The following is a 16,049-nucleotide window of genomic DNA, read 5'->3' as shown; positions in this document are numbered from 1 at the left end:
TTCCAATCAGCTCAGTTCCTGCATTTTTATTGTGATCTGTCCTTATCTTAACCAGTTGTCAGGAGAAAACAGTAATCCTATGTAGGGAAAAAAACGTAATTCAGAGCCTCAAACTATCTCTACAATTTAAAATAGCAACGTTCAGTCTTGAAGGAAAACAAGCAAACAAACAAACAAACAAATAAAAAAAGAACATGAAAACACCAGGAGACAAGACCAATGGCTGAAATACCAAGAGTAGGGGGAAAAAAACCCTGACAATAAAAACAGGCACAGGCTATCCAGATATCAGGATACCAGATTTCAACTTTAAATAACTGTGATACATATGTTGAAGAAATTAGATGACAACATACAGAATTTCAGCAGAGACACAAACTATAAGTAAATAATCAAATGGATATTCTAAAACTGAAAAATATGATACTTACAATTAAAATCTCAATTGAAGGGGTTGAAAGCAGAATAGACACCGCTAAAGAGAGGAAAAGTGAACTGGAAGATAAATCAAAAGCAAATATTGAGAATAAAGCATGAAAAGAAAAATGATGAAAAAGAAAAGGGTACAGAAGATGTAGAAAACACAGTGAAATGATCTAACATAAGAAAAAGGAAATGGGACAGAAGCAATTATTTCAAGAAACAAAGGTTGATTTTTTAAAAACTGGCAGAGGACAACAAATCCCATTTTCAAGGAGTACTTACAACCCAAAGAAGGATAAATATGCAGGAAAACTCCCCCAGGCACACTGCTGGAAAACCAAAAACTAAGAAAACTCAAAAAGCAAGGAAAGGGGAAAAACAAAACCACATTACCTTTATAGCTAACTTCACAACAGAAATAAAGGAAGCCAGCGACAATAGAGTAACATCTCCAAAGTGCTGGAAGAAAACAACTGCCAATCTAAAATTTTATAATAAGTGATATTATCCACTCAAAATAAAAGCTAAACAAAAGCATCTTTAGACAAACCAAAATGGAGAGAATTTGTCACCAGTAGATTAAGACTAAAGAAAATAATGAAGGGAGTTCTTCAGGTATAAGAGAAATGATCCCTAATGAAAGCCCCTGGAGATGCAGAAGGAATGAAGGGTGATGGAAAGGGCAACTATGGGAGGAAATCCAAATGAATAAGGATTATCTGGAACAATACTGAGACTGTATTGCAGAGATGAAAATATACCTAGAATTAAAACATACGGCTGGGCACGGTGGCTCACGCCTGTAATTCCAGCACTTTGGGAGGCCAAGGCGGGCGGATCATGAGGTTAAGAGATCAAGACCATCCTGGCCAACATGGTGAAACCCCACCACTACTAAAAATACAAAAATCAGCTGGGTGTGGTGGCACACACCTGTAGTCCTAGCCATTCAGGAGGCTGAGGCAGGAGGCTGAGGCAGGAGAATTGCTTGAACCTGGGAGGTGGAGGTTGCAGTGAGCTGAGATCGCACCACTGTACTCCAGCCTGGTGACGGCATGAGACTCTATCTCAAAAAAAAAAAAAAAAAAAGGTAAATGAAGTTACCATGTCCCAAGATTCTTGCACTATGCAGGAAGAGGTAAACAGAGTAACTTAGATTTAAAGAAATCATAAAAGAATAGTAAACGAATGTACAACTAACAAGCTAATCAAGAGGAAGGAAATAGAATTTAGAAAATGTATATGAATCTGAAAGGAGGCAAGCAAAGGGGAAAAAAAGGAACTTACCACAGGTAGGCACAGAAAAAACAAATATTAAGATGATAGACTCGAACGCCAACATATCAGTAATTACACTATCTATAAAGAGACAAAATACTCCAATTGAAAGAAAAAGATTGTTACACCACCAAATACTCTCTGCCCTCCCCAAAGAACAATGACAAACTCAGTGGATACCCAACCCATTAAATATAAGCATGAAGAAAAACTGAAAGTAAAAGAATGAAAAAAGATATGTCGTGCACACATTAACCAAAACAGAGACTTCTATGCAGAAAACCATAAAACGGCACTGAGAGAAAAGAAGACCTAAATAAATGGATATTCACAGATTAGAAGACTCAATGATATAAAGACATCAATTCTCCCAAAATTGATTCAATGTTATCCCAATAGTGGTTTAAAAATACTGGTTTAAGAAAACAGTATTTTTTATTATTATTCTGTAGAAATTGACAAGCTGATTCTAGAATTTATGTGGAAATGGAAAAGGCCAAGAATAGTCAATACTAACCTGAGGAAAACCAAGAAAGTTGGAGGATGTGCATTACCAAACATTAAGACTTAGTATAAAACTGCAGTATAGCAATTAGGGAAGCGTAGTACTAATATAAGAACAGGTAATTAAATCAATGGAAAAGAACAAATACCACAGACTGATCCAAACATATATGTTCACTTATGTTACAACAGAGTGGCACTAAAGATCATTGGGAAAAAGTAGCCTTTTCAATCAGTGATGCTGGGTTAAATGGATATCCATGTGGAAAAACAATTAAATGAACCCTACTGCACATAAACAAAACTCATTCCAGATAGTTCAAAGTTCTAAACATGAAAATCAAACAGTGAAGCTCTAGGATACGACAGAGGAGAACATCTGCATGACCTTAGGCAAAAGTTTTAAAATAGGACACAAAAAGTACTAACCATAAAGAAAAAAAGTGTAAATTGGAATATATTAAAATAAAAACTTTTGTTCATTAAAAGGCACTTTAACAGAATAAAAATGCAAATCACAATATACAAGCAATACATATAAGTACCAAAGAACTCCTATAAATGAGGAAAAGACAACAACCCAATTTTCAAACAATGGGCAAAACACACAAACACACTTCACAAAATGACCAATAAACCTACGAAAAGGTCCCTGATGGCATTGTTCATCAGGAAATGCAAATTAAAATCATAATGTGATACTATCACACACAAACCAAAAGGGCTAAAATTAAAAGACTGATGACACAAAGTGGTGACAAGGATACAGAACTACTGGAGCTTCTGTATGCTGCTGAAAGAAATGTACTGAACACATGGGGAGCCTCTGACCTAGGAAATCCACTCCTAGGTACACAGCTAGGAAATGCTTACTATCTTCCCTAAACAATGTGGACTGGACTTGTTTCTGGCAGTGTCTTTTGGAAACAACCCAAATGCCCAACAACAGTATAAAGAACAGCTATATTTATGTAATGTAATACCATAGAGATAATGGAAATAACCACTCTGTGTACCACAGATGAGTCTCACAAACACAGTGCTATGAAAAAGCAGCTAGACATGAAGGGCACATATTATATTATTCCATTTACTTACAGCTCCAAAACAGGCAAAATTAATCTATGCTGTTAAGCGCTGTGAGTGTTTACCTCTGGGGAAGGAGAGCGGGGATACAGTGATTGGGAGGGGGCACAAAGGAGCATCTGGGAGGCTGAAGATGTTTGATTCCTCCATTCTGCTAGTGGCTTCTTGGGTGTCTTCAATTTGTGAGACCTTATGAAGGTATCCATTTAGGATTTATGCTGTTTTCTGTGCATATATTATACTTTAATAATGCATATTTCAAAAAGTCAGGCAGTGTTACTGTGTAACAAAAGCAATGATCCAAAATCCACTCCTCCCCTCTTCGTCCCTCCTCCAAGAGCCACTCAATTCCTTAAGCTTTCCTTCCGTATATATTTTTAAGAAATGTGCCCATACTGAAACCTCTTGGTTTTAAAATTTGAGGTATGTATAGACTTCCTACCACAATAACATTTCCTTATTGTATAACTTTTCTGCTTTTCTTAGAGTTGATGATTACACAATCTGTTCCTTATACAGACTCCTGTTGAAGGAGTCTCTTACCTTCAGGGCACCCGGCATCACCAATACTCAATACCGCCTCACCCCCCAGGGTTCTGCAGCACAAATCAGCTTGCCTCCTTGCTGGTTTCCCTACCCCTCAGGTTTCTGTTCACTCGCCTCTACCTGTTACCACGCATCTGTCTCCTTCCATTTTCACACATTCCATTGACATCTTATTTGTCGTCATCTCTTACCCTCTTTAGCCTTTTGTATGCCTTTACTTTAGTGGGATTCCAGGACTCACAGATAGACCTGGAAGTCTATAATTACTACTTCTTTATAGTCTAATGGGGGCAATCCATAAATAGTTTGAGGGAATCATATTTTATTAGTCTTTGTGTGTTTAGTATCAAGCCCAGTAATGAGCACATGGTGCTTGAAAAATATATGGTGAACTGCTGGGGGAAAAATTGCACGTGTATTGTCCAAGGAATGAACATTCTCCTTCTCCTCCCCTGCTACGCCCAGTGGTCTGCAGCTGACCACAGAGGCATGAAGAGCGTGGGTCTCACCTGTGTAGTGTTCGTTGCCTTGAGCAGCACAGGTCAGCAGCTGCGCCATGGAAGAGCCCACTGCCTTGGATGTGCTTCCCAGGTCCTGAGCACATTTTTCCAGCTATAAGAATATTCAAGGAGGAAAAGAACGTCTGCTGAGGTCTTAGCATAATTTAGAAAAGTCATGCAGATCAAACTTTGAGCCCTAGCTCTTTCCCACCAATGGCACTATGCTGCAGCAGGGTGGTATAGGAGAAGGAGACCGAGCTTTAGAACAAACAAATCTGGGTGCAAATCCCTGCCCCCTGCTCCCTCCCCTCCCAATTACTAGCATGAGATTGAGTAAATTACTGAGCCTCTCCAAGCCTCAGTTTCCTGAGGAGATCATAATATCTAGGCTCAGGTTTTCAGAGAATTAATGTAAGCTCTCAACAAATGGTAGCTATTAGTATTATGCCTTTAGAAGCTAATTTAGAAAGTCTGCAACAAATCCTTAGCGAGAATTAATTATGGCTGGGCAGGAAGTGGGCAGACATCCAGCTGCACCACCTTCCTGGCATGTGAGACCATTAACATTGTTCAATTTGATCATTATACTTTGAGGAGTTCCAACTGAAAGGAAATGCAATAGAAATAGAGGGTTGGAGTGGTAAATGACATTATGAAAATGGGCACAGTGCTTGCTTCCCATGAACAGCATGTTACTTTGCTTTGTAAACTGAATAAAAAATTCAGGGAACGAAGTCAGTAAAGGCCTAGGGTATGGACAATTATTTGATTACTAGATGAGGTTTTGGAAGAGAATTTCTAGGTATACTGCGAGAGTACAAAAAGGCAGCAGAGAACAAATGCATTTTAAACCTTGCAACATGTTTTCCAGGAGAGGCAGTGCTTTCCAATAAAAATAGAGCCTGGTCTATTATAGCAAACAATATGTTATGACACAATACAGACTTTATTAGAGCAATTTCTTTAAAAATTCATGATGTTTTCCTACATTCTAACTGACTGGTCTATGCTCTATGTAAAGGTGGAATTACATGTCACGCCAGTCTCTCTTGCACTCCCTGGGGTATAGGACTTTACAAAGAGACTTCCGGACTACTTTGCAAAGCTGTGGGCCCAGAAGGCAATCCCAACTCTGTCATTAACTGGGTGACCTAAGTTAAATGACTTAACCTCTCTGAACCTGAGTTTCTTCTTTTGTACAATTAGGGGAACTTGATTTAACACACATTTTCTGAGTGCTTTCTATGTACCAGGCATTGTTCTATGGTGCATTAGATGCTCCTGAAGTCCCCTTTACATTCTAAAAGTCTTCAGTTCATTCAAGGAGCCAGAAGCTCTCAAAAGCACAGGTTTTAGAGTCCTGCAAATCTGTTCTGCTTTGAATCAAATTCAAACTGTGGTTCTGCTCCTAACTGGCAGATAACATTGGACAAAACAGTGACAAACTGTGCCCCTGCGTTTCTCACCTGTAAACGGGGTTAATAAAACTTGTTCATGAAAGTTACTATCACGATAAACTAGACTGTGTGTGTACAGTGCTTCACAGATGCTTAATACATGGTGGTATTTTACTAGCAATGTTCAGTCATGTGAGAAAGTACATACAAATGAGGAGGACTGCTAAAGTTTTAGCCAACAAAACTCTGACATAAGCATGAGGAGGTGTGGTAATACGACCACAGTAGGTCTCTAGGGCCATTATTCCATTTGCAGTATGGCTTTCCTGTATGGACGCACTTTGTCGTTGTCCATCCTAGCGCTTTGCATTAAGTAAATGTTTTTTTTTAAAATGATTGTTGATAATCTTTTCTATGTGTATCATGATAGCCTCATTGCTACCCATTTTGTAGATAAAATACTTGAGACACAGAGGGGATATGAAACGTGTGCAGAGCTAGTTGATGATACAGCTGAGTATAGAAGCCAGCACTCCTAACTCCAAACCTAGTTCCTCCAGCTGCCCTGGGCATTCTTTACAGAAAAAGGCCACAGGGTTAGAAACTTCTCAACATGCTGCGACATTTAGCAAACACCCTAACAACAAATAATTTAACATCATAACAAAAGGTACACCTGCACCCCAGCTGGCTCTAACAGCTCACCGTTTCACCTGGAAGTGGCTTCAGCTGGCTCTCCACGGCCGCCATCTTGGCATCCTGCAGTTCATTCTTAAGCGTCTGCACAGTATTCAGAGCTGAATCGATTTCCATCGGACCACAGGCTTCATGGGCCTGTCAACAGAGTTGGGAATATGTGTACCCAGTATGCTTCGGAAAAGTGTCCCCAACACTTTTGCAACTTATAAAATGCCTTTCTGGATATACCCAGTGATTCTCCAAATCCAGTAGGAGGAGCAAGGAAAGCAAGTATTTTTAAGAACAAAATCATCCTCAGTTACAACCTTACTCTTAACTTCCTTAAACCATCAATTATGTATGTCTGATAACTAGATATAGTAAGTATTCCAGAAGTGACCCTTATCTGAAATGCACTGGCCTCTTAGACTCAGTGGATCATTTATTTTCACTGTGGCTGACTTCTAGAGGTAGGGCACCTAGCACAGCCATGTGTGTACACAGAGGCATGGAAAAGATGCAGTAAATGAACAAATGAACCCACCCAGGACTCTGGGGGCAAGTCTATGTCAACTTTATTGCTTCTCTTTACAAATTTCTAGATTATAAATCATTACTTTTCTGTACCGAAGATTACAAACTATTTTTTCCTTAGTGATTTATGAAAACTACTTTATCTCTTGGTCATCTAAAATACTGATCTCCAAATGCTTTGATTCCATCCCTCAATACACGCATGCACATATAATTATATAAACATGTAATTATTGATTAGTACACTAAATACTGGTACATTTTCATTTCTTTCCATTTTTAGATAATAGTAATAACAGCAGAAATAAATACCAGTTGATTTCTGTGCCAGTATTACTCAAGAAGGAAACTGAGGCACAGAGAGGTTAACTAACTTGTCTAAGTCACAAAATTAGTTAATGACAGTCTGATTCCAGAGCCTGCACTCTTTTTTTTTTTTTTTTGGGAGACAGAGTCTCACTCTGTTGCCCAGGCTGGAGTGCAGTGGCATGGTCTTGGCACACTGCAACCTTTGTCTCCTGGGTTCAAGTGATTCTCATGCCTCAGCCTCCCAAGTAGGTGGAACTACGGGCATGCACCACCACACCCGGCTAATTTTTGTATTTTTAGTAGAGATGGGGTTTCACCATGTTGATCAGGCTGGTCTTGAACTCCTGGACTCAAGCAATCCACCCACCTCGGCCTCCCAAAGTGCTGGGATTAGAGCCTGCACTCTTAATCCTTATGCTACATATTAAAAAATATTGCTGGGTGCAGTGGCTCATGCCTGTAATTCTAACACTTTGGGAGGCTTAGGTGGGAGGATCACTTGAGCTCAGGAGTTCGAGACCAGCCTGGGAAAGATGATGAAATCTCATCTCTAAAAATAAAAAAAAAACAAACAAAAAAAATTAATCAAATGTGGTGGCACATGACAGTGGTCCAGCTACTCAAGTGGCTGAGGTGGGAGACTGCTTAAGTTTAGCAGATCGAGGTTACAGTGAGACATGATTGCACCACTGCACTCCAGTCTGGGCAACAGGGCAAGACCCTGTCTCCAAAACAAAACAAAACAAAACAAAACATATATATACACACACGCGCACACACACACATATATATATGTACAAGTTTTCACAGTGTCTTCCTGTACCCAATGGACAGTCTTGCTTGAGTCCCACTTTAGGGATCACTGCTCTGGAGCAGTGTGGTTCAATGTTGGTGTGTGTCTCAGACTCAGCAAAGAAGCTTGTGAAAATGCGGATGTTCAGGCTCTATGACCAGAAATTCTAATCTGGTTTCTCAGAGGTGAGGCCCAGGGATGTGCAGTCTAATAAGCATCCCCAGGTGATTCCAGTGTAGACAGTACCAGGAGCTCTCTTTGAGAAACATAGGTCAGAATAACTTTTTTATTGGATATAGTCTAAAGCTCTGGATATTTTTATTTGGCAGTGTAGCGTACTCCTCATATTAAGAATTCAAGTCAGCTTCTACCTTCTTCTCTCACCAATTTATGAGGCTGCTTGTTTCTATAAAGGGATTGCTACAATGAAGAAAAGTGAATTCATGCTAGAACTTGATGCTAATACCACATCAAACATGAGTAGTAAATGAGGCCCTTTGGTAATTAATATGCTCCAGAGACAGAAATTCTTTCAGTCCTCAACTCTGTTCTCCTTAGGACCTTGTTAAGGTGAATGCTTCCATGTAAGATGTGAAAACATTCCAGGGCAAAAAAGATAACAAAGATGACCCTTCAAAATAGATTTTCTGCCTATATAATTTGTTATTAAGTTCACAAGATGACACCTGGAATATATGATCACTTATTCTGGACCACAATTTAGCTGGCACTGAGACACTGATGGCTACCATTCTCCCCTAAGACTGTGAAAAATGGACCACTGCTTGTCCCAGGATATGGGAGGAGGAGGAGGAAGTACGCAACTCAAGATAGTTCAACGAAAGGCATCTGAAACCAAAAAGTGAATAGTAAGTCTGGGAGATAGTGGCTTAATGCAATAAAAGCCAACCCACAGGGGCATCTTTAACAGTCATGCAAGTGGCACGGACAACTCTGCCAAGAAATAGGTTCAGCAGTGTTCAGGCCCTGGGTGGTACCCATGCCACCCCAGCTCCCTTCCTGACAAGCTAACCCCTGTGACATGCTCCACTTGCCTTCTGCGAGGCGGTACGCAGCTCCGCCAAGCTGGTGGCCAGGTTCTTGGCACACTGGCTCAGCTGCATGGCTGCGGCCTGGTCACTCACGGTGGGCACTGCGGCTTTGGCAGAGGACACCATCTTGCTTCCAGGCTATAGAGAGATGAAAAGAAAGTAAGACGGCTCCTGGGCAGCAAGAGGTAGAGAGGAGAGACCCAAGCAGCGATGTCTCCACAGCAGTCAGAACTGATTTTGTCCTAAAAAAAGAGGAATATTAAACAACTCGTCCCCTACTCCCAAACTGCCACCTCAAGCCAGATACTCTAGGGCAGTACATTCTAGGAATGTTTAAAAAAAGAAAAAAGGAGGTGTCATGGAGGGTAGAAAAGGCAAAATTAGAATAGTGGCTTGAAATTCTCATTTAAAACAGATTTCAAAGAGAGTTCCTTATTAAATAGGTTTCACTGTATTTCTCAGAATAGCTCTTCATTCTGAGTCACACATACTCCCAAAAGACTGCTTAGGAAAATGAAGACATAACTAACATGAGCTAACATGACCTCACATCTCCCAAAGCAAAATAATTTCGCCAGTGTATGGATACCTATGCGCATGTACATATATTTTCAAAAATAAGATCATACTGTTTACTCTATTTCACAATCTCCTTGTCTCACATATCCTACCTTTTAAATAGCTATACAATATTCCAATATATGCATCTATTGCCATTTCTCAATTCTCTGTTGTTGGGCGTGTTTCCATTCTTTCCAATTTAATAAACAATGGTATGATAAACAGCTTTGTAGCTAAATCTGTACACATTTATAATATTTTTTGTATAAATTTTTAAAAGTAGAATTTCTGGATCAAAGAGTATACATACTTTTAAGACTTTTAATATATATGCTATAAAACTATACTTAGAAAAGTTGCAACAAGTGCCAGAGCATAAATATTAAGGACAAAAGTTAATATTTTTAATATTTAAATAATTAATACTTATAAAAGCTACCACGAGTATACAAAAAGCATAAAAAGATAATTTTGCATAATAAAAAATAACAAACTTATGAAAAGTGTTTAACATTTTGAATATCAGAGAAATGCAAAACCAAACAAAAATAGTTTTACAGAGCAAACTGGCAAAAACATACATGTTTTCTTAAAACCTTAATCCCCAATTTCATAAAAGATGTCTTTAAAAGCACGCTCCATATTACTGCTAAGTTGTAAATTTAGATTTGTTCAACCTCCTGGAACAGGAGTTTTATAACATGAAGTTTAAAATGTACAAACGTTTTGATCTGTCAATTCAATTTCTACTTATTTTCAACCTTCCCTTTTTCTTGTAAAGATCTATCTATAATAGCAAAGTTAAAAGAACAAAATAAAAAGGGAAAACAAGGGCAGGGACAGAGTAGAACCAGGAACACGTCTACACGGCTCTGTCTTAATGCCCTACAATCTTGCCAGGGTGGAGACAGCACCCACAACTGGCTCCAGGCTCTCTCCCCTCTCAAATGAAGAGAGAAATGCCTTGTCCACATCATAAATTGCAATGTCCCAAAGATAAAAATAAGTTATTTGCAATCCTCTCTCCAGGAGTTCAAGAAGAGAACAAAGACTTGAGCACATAAAGATTTTTAGCACCTTATTCACGATGGCAAAAAACTGAAAACCTATACGTCCAATGATGAGAGAAAAGTTGAGTACAGTCATATAACATATTATTCAAAATCATAAACACTCATATGTTAGATGAAAAACACAAAGGGCCTATATACAATGAATACCATATACACACACACACACATACATACCTGTGTTGCATATGTATGTAAAGTATGAGGAGATACATCAAACCTTTCACGTTTTATTTCTGCATGTTAGAGTTATACAACTTGAAAAATGAACCAAACAGATGTATCGCGGGGTCCTACAACTATCAGTTCAACTAGAAAGGGATGCAGAACTGACCCACCTCATCATATCAACTGCTTTTAAGTTGAGAAAAAGTGCTGATAAAGTAGAGACATTTGAATATAAGAAGCACATAAAGGGGAATTTTTCCGCAACTTAGTATTTTTGTTTATTTTATTTTCCTTAAAATGAATCTACCCTTCTTCACCCCAAAGAGACTGACAATACTAACTGTACAATTGCCACAGAGAACGATCACATCTCTGGAGAAGATGCACTTCACACTTCTTTCCCCGGTCCATGAATAATGACGTTAGGATCTCTGCAAACAAAAACCTAAAGCAATACCTATTCCTAGGCTGTTCATCACAACCTGCAACTTTTTACATGTTTTCTTCTCTTTGAAGAGAAATACATGATAATCCTGAGGAAAATGGATCATATGCCATCTCCCCAGGGCAATTTCCCTGCATATCAGCATTTTGCTTTGCCAAGCTGAACCCACCTCTCCTGAAACTGAAAAGCTAAAGAAGAGGCCTTCAAGCCCTGCCTACTGCAAAGACTTAGCTGAGGCTGTGGAATTCATTAACTCCTCTCCTTAAAGGGCAGCCCCTGCCCAGACGAGGGCTCTGAGTGAGCCCAAGGTGACCACGGCCCTGTTACCTGGAGGAAGTTCTGGCTGGAGATGATGAGAGCCAGCTGGGCACTCAGGTCTTCGGTTTGAGCTTGGCTCCCCCTCACTCCCTGGACCAGTTGAGGGATGTGATCAGCCACTGCCTGCAGAAGGCAAGGAAATGAAAACAGCATGGCTAGAATGGTGGGATCATCCAAAGAAGCTAAAACATGACTCAAGAGCGCTTTTTGGATGTGCCATCCACTCCCAGGGGACACCAGCCCCAGGCCTTGGAATGACACTGCACATTAAGCCAGCTGGGTCCTTATCAACACTGAATCCCATTTTCTGGGCATTTTCTCTACACACACTCTACCCTGTGGTACTGGAGGTCTCAATACATTCCTTTGAAGATGATTGTCTATGATGAGGCCTAAAAGAATTTCCTTAGCTGCAACTCACACCATCTGGCTCACTGCCATTACAAACCTAGAATCAAAGGATCTACACGATTCACCGGTGGTAAACTGAAGTCATATGGCCCCATGTTCAGAAGGTGAGGGAAATACTTGGATACCCGTGCATGTAAGTGCTTTGGCTTCTTACTTTGCAAGCACGCATTCTGTGCATCAGCCTTTGTGTTGCCATGGCCCCTCTTTCTCTAAGAAGGACTTCTCATTCTCAAGCTGGAAAGCCCAAAGCCAGGGGAAAGGAGAGAGACGCAGCATTCTGTGAGGCAGGGCTGCTGTACAGTAACGGGCTCCTACGGTATCTTGGGAGACAAGCCTTTTACTTTCTCTGTGTTCTGTCCACACTTCCTTTCTGTGCCCACACGTCCTTCTCTGCTTAACGAGGCTCTCAGAGGCCACAGCACTGTGGCTATCACTGCAGATAAAGGTGCCCAGGGCATACTGGCCTGGGAACGTATTTTTCTAGGACTGCTCCAGCACAGGTTAAAAAAATGTTTCCAAGGATTTTAGGCCCCCTTTAGGACTGCTAGTTCTGCTAGTTCTAGTCATTTGCTCCACTCTCCCCTCTTCATCTCAATCCTTTCATTTCCTGGTAGTGACACTCGACACCTAGTATCTTCAGTCTCTCTGCAGAAGAGGGGCGAGAGGTCTCACTCATCTGGTGGCATGTCCCTGCATGTGAGCTGCACATGCTCCCAGAGAAGGAAGTTTTCACCCCTGCTAGCAGCTGAACTGAGGACCCAAAGGAAGCAAACTCCCCCACAGCAGATGCCCTCACTCTCAGCAAGACCCCTTCGCTATCCACACAGGACCGAAGGACACCAGCCCAGGACCCTACTATGTCACTGAGGCTTTTCTTCCTGGAGTGCATTCAGTCCACAACAGCAGCAGGGCTGGCCTCAGAGAATTCAGATTCAAGAATAGAGGGCTCTATCAGAAGTAAAGCCATTTCTGAAGTGGCAGCAGTGGCACCCCTCACAAATGTGAATCATTTGGCAGAGATTTGAAGAAGGAGAGAGGGTGCAGTTGGCTCTCACAGACAGGTATGCCTCCCAGCCAGCTACCATGGCTAGCTGCAAATACTTCTAAGACATACCAGCCAGACGTGCCACCCACATGTGGGCAGTGGCTCTGCAACTGGATTTTGTGTCTGCCACAATTCAGAGGAGCCCTGGGGAAGTCAACTCCCTGGGCTCTTAGAGAAACCAACAAGAGTGTTTACTGTCCCTTTTGTAGTAAACTGGGCTCAACTTAGCATCAAGGCCCAGGTGTCAGAAGAATAGAGACATAAGGGCAACAGCAAAAAGCACCAAAGCACAAAGTCACAGAGGCTAGACGGGATGAAATAAATCCTTGAGGTGCAATTACTAGAAAGCAGGAAATCAACCCTGCTCCAGGGAGCAAGGCTGAATTCAAAGTCCTGCCTCTCAAAGAAAGGCCACTCTGGAAACTCAACACTTCCTTCCTATTTCAGAGCCCTAAAATGGCCTCGTCATTGATCCTCTTTGGTTCAGTCTCTTGAAAAGAAAACTGTGGACAAAAGTAAGACAATGCTGGGAGAAAATCATACTTTCCTTCCAAACACAGGCCATCCACTTAATGGACAAAAACCAGACGTGTATACACCTGGAACATGGGAACTGGGACAAATTGGATTAGAAGCTTGGATAATCTGTCTTTACTGAATTATTAGGGGACTTGGCGTTCTAACGTTATCAGGGTCATCTGCAGCTGATCTGGCTCTCTGTGCACTGGAACCTCACCTTGCAACTCTGAACCAGCTGCTGCTGGGCCGCAGGGTTCTTGTTGGAAACAGCTGCATTCTGGGAGGCGGCAATGGTCTGTGTGGCTGCTGCTGCGGCCTGCTTGGCTGCAACCTGCAGATGAGTGATAGATGAGTCAGGGTCTGCATATGCAACACACATGCATGTTCTACAGGTCACTTCCACCACAGAGTCAGGATAGGTTTGTTGCTCTAAAAGAACTCCAAAGAGCAGGCTTTGTCTTTTAAAACCAGTGATGACCCTAATCTCACAACACACTATCTTCCTTGTGTTGACATCCTCTGAGACAAGTGACAAACACAGGCATGCTTGAAAGCTCAAGCTTTGAAGTTCATTTGTCTTTCGCAAAAACAAAAGGGATGATCCCAAGATCATAATGACACTGACAAGCTGCACCAAGTCTAAATGTTTTTGGAAAAAAAATCTTCCACAAGCAGCATAGATGGTTCTGTGTCAAGCACAAATGCTGGTGCTCTCTCAGTACTCAAAAGCCTTAGTTCCAAAATGCTGAGACTTTCCCACCAGGACACTTAATTGGATTTATCCTCATCTTTTTCCAAGAACAACAACGTTACTTTTCTTCCAGAATCTAGCAGACTGCATATGGAGGGACTTCCCAGCACACAGGCAAAGGTCTCAGCTTCCAAACTCTCAAATTTCAGTGTAAGGTTCTCCTGTGTGCATTTGTAGGATAAACTTTTTTTTAAAAAACATAGTTTGTGCCTATTACTATTTTAACTTTCTTTTTCAGAATAATTACTTCAAAAAATAACAAATATATTTCACTCCCTTCTATACCTCTCCACCCAAGCCTAATCTTCAAAGTTCATATTTCCTATGGGAAGTCCTGACAAAGTCACTGACTCCAACAGAATATAAATATTTTCAGCAAAAGATCCTTCTTGAATGTGTATATCCTTTAATGCTAGAAAAAAAAATAATCCGGTTCCTCCTGAAAAGAATCTAAATTCTATTCTTGAACGTTAGAAAGGATTCGAGCTTACAGAAGCAGCTTTTTCCAATGGAATCAATGCTTTTATAGTACTCAAACCTTCAAACAATGATGTTTGAAGTCAAACAACCTTGACTTGGCTTTCTTTATATGGGCAACACCTTGTTAATTCAACTAGCTTTTCAAATAACTCTTTGCAATTTAAGATGGGCATCCCAGGAAGCCAGCCTCTTTCCTGACCTCCAGTCGGTTGACAATTTTTTTCTTAATAGCATTCTGGGCAGCTGCGTTGGTTGCTACCCGGAGGCCTTCTGCAGCTTCTCTCAGCCTTTGCTGCTGATCCTCGTTCTCCGGGTTGGCTGCAGCCCCCTGCAAAGGTGAAAATAAAGATTTCAAGTGGTCCAGCGGGAGACATCACTGAATTCATGCCTTCAGTATTGTTTTTTCTTTGCAACAGAAAGCATTTGGAAGGATAGTCGAATGCTGCAAGCAATATCTTTATGATGAAGATGTTTCCTCATGCAACAAAAAATACCTACCAGGGGATGTTTCAAAACTGCGTGGCTAAGCAGTTAGAAATCCAAAGTAATAATTAAACACTTGAGAACACTGCCTTGATTGTCCATACAGATTAACCTGTGGTCAGAAACCCATGGTTTAAAAGATGGGAAGATTAAATCTCCCCTCTTCCTATCTCTCCCAGGGAGCATCTTCTTTTCATTGGCATGACATAGTAATGACACGTGTCTTCATGTCACTCCTGAAATACCCTGTGGCACAGGTAAATGTGAAGGGGTAAGAGTCCAGTATCAACTCAGGCAGGGACAGAGGGAAGACGGGGAAGGATGGAGGGAGGGCTCAGGAATGCCATTAAAAAGATTCCAAGGAAATTTTGTGAAACATAGACCATGCCCAGAAATCACATTCCTAGAGAGACAGAGTTGGAAAGTCTAGTGTAAAGTCGAGATGGTACCCAAAAGTACTGAATTAATGAGAGAAAGGCAATGCCCTCAACCCGACAGAAAAAGAGGAAGGCAATGTGCACAGTCAGTCATGCATTCTTTGTCCAGCCCCACAGCCCTTTTACTTTGTTGCTTTTAGGTGAACATGTCTTAGAAACCTAAGTGGATTTTATTTAGATGGGTGGGATTCTGAAGCAGGGGAAGGTTAATGGTAATGTAGAGAAAGGATATCATTTTAACTCTACAATAATTCAACAAAT

General features: G+C 40.8%; 1 protein-coding gene across 1 annotated transcript in view; it reads right to left on the bottom strand.

Moving 5' to 3' along the window:
* The window catches only part of TLN2 (talin 2), a 454,454-nt gene that overhangs the window by 113,222 nt on the left and 325,183 nt on the right, over nt 1–16,049 (bottom strand). Inside the window, exons 22-27 of the mRNA XM_025390086.1 lie at nt 15,068–15,196; nt 13,855–13,968; nt 11,672–11,785; nt 9,104–9,238; nt 6,440–6,568; nt 4,347–4,449 (exon numbers count right to left, since the gene is read on the bottom strand). Of these exons, the coding sequence (XP_025245871.1) occupies nt 4,347–4,449; nt 6,440–6,568; nt 9,104–9,238; nt 11,672–11,785; nt 13,855–13,968; nt 15,068–15,196 (724 nt within the window). The remainder of the gene's footprint in view (nt 1–4,346; nt 4,450–6,439; nt 6,569–9,103; nt 9,239–11,671; nt 11,786–13,854; nt 13,969–15,067; nt 15,197–16,049) is intronic.

Source organism: Theropithecus gelada, chromosome 7a (assembly GCF_003255815.1).
Source record: "Theropithecus gelada isolate Dixy chromosome 7a, Tgel_1.0, whole genome shotgun sequence".
NCBI classification, from domain to species: Eukaryota; Metazoa; Chordata; class Mammalia; order Primates; family Cercopithecidae; genus Theropithecus; species Theropithecus gelada.
This window is presented reverse-complemented; position numbering and strand designations above follow the sequence as displayed.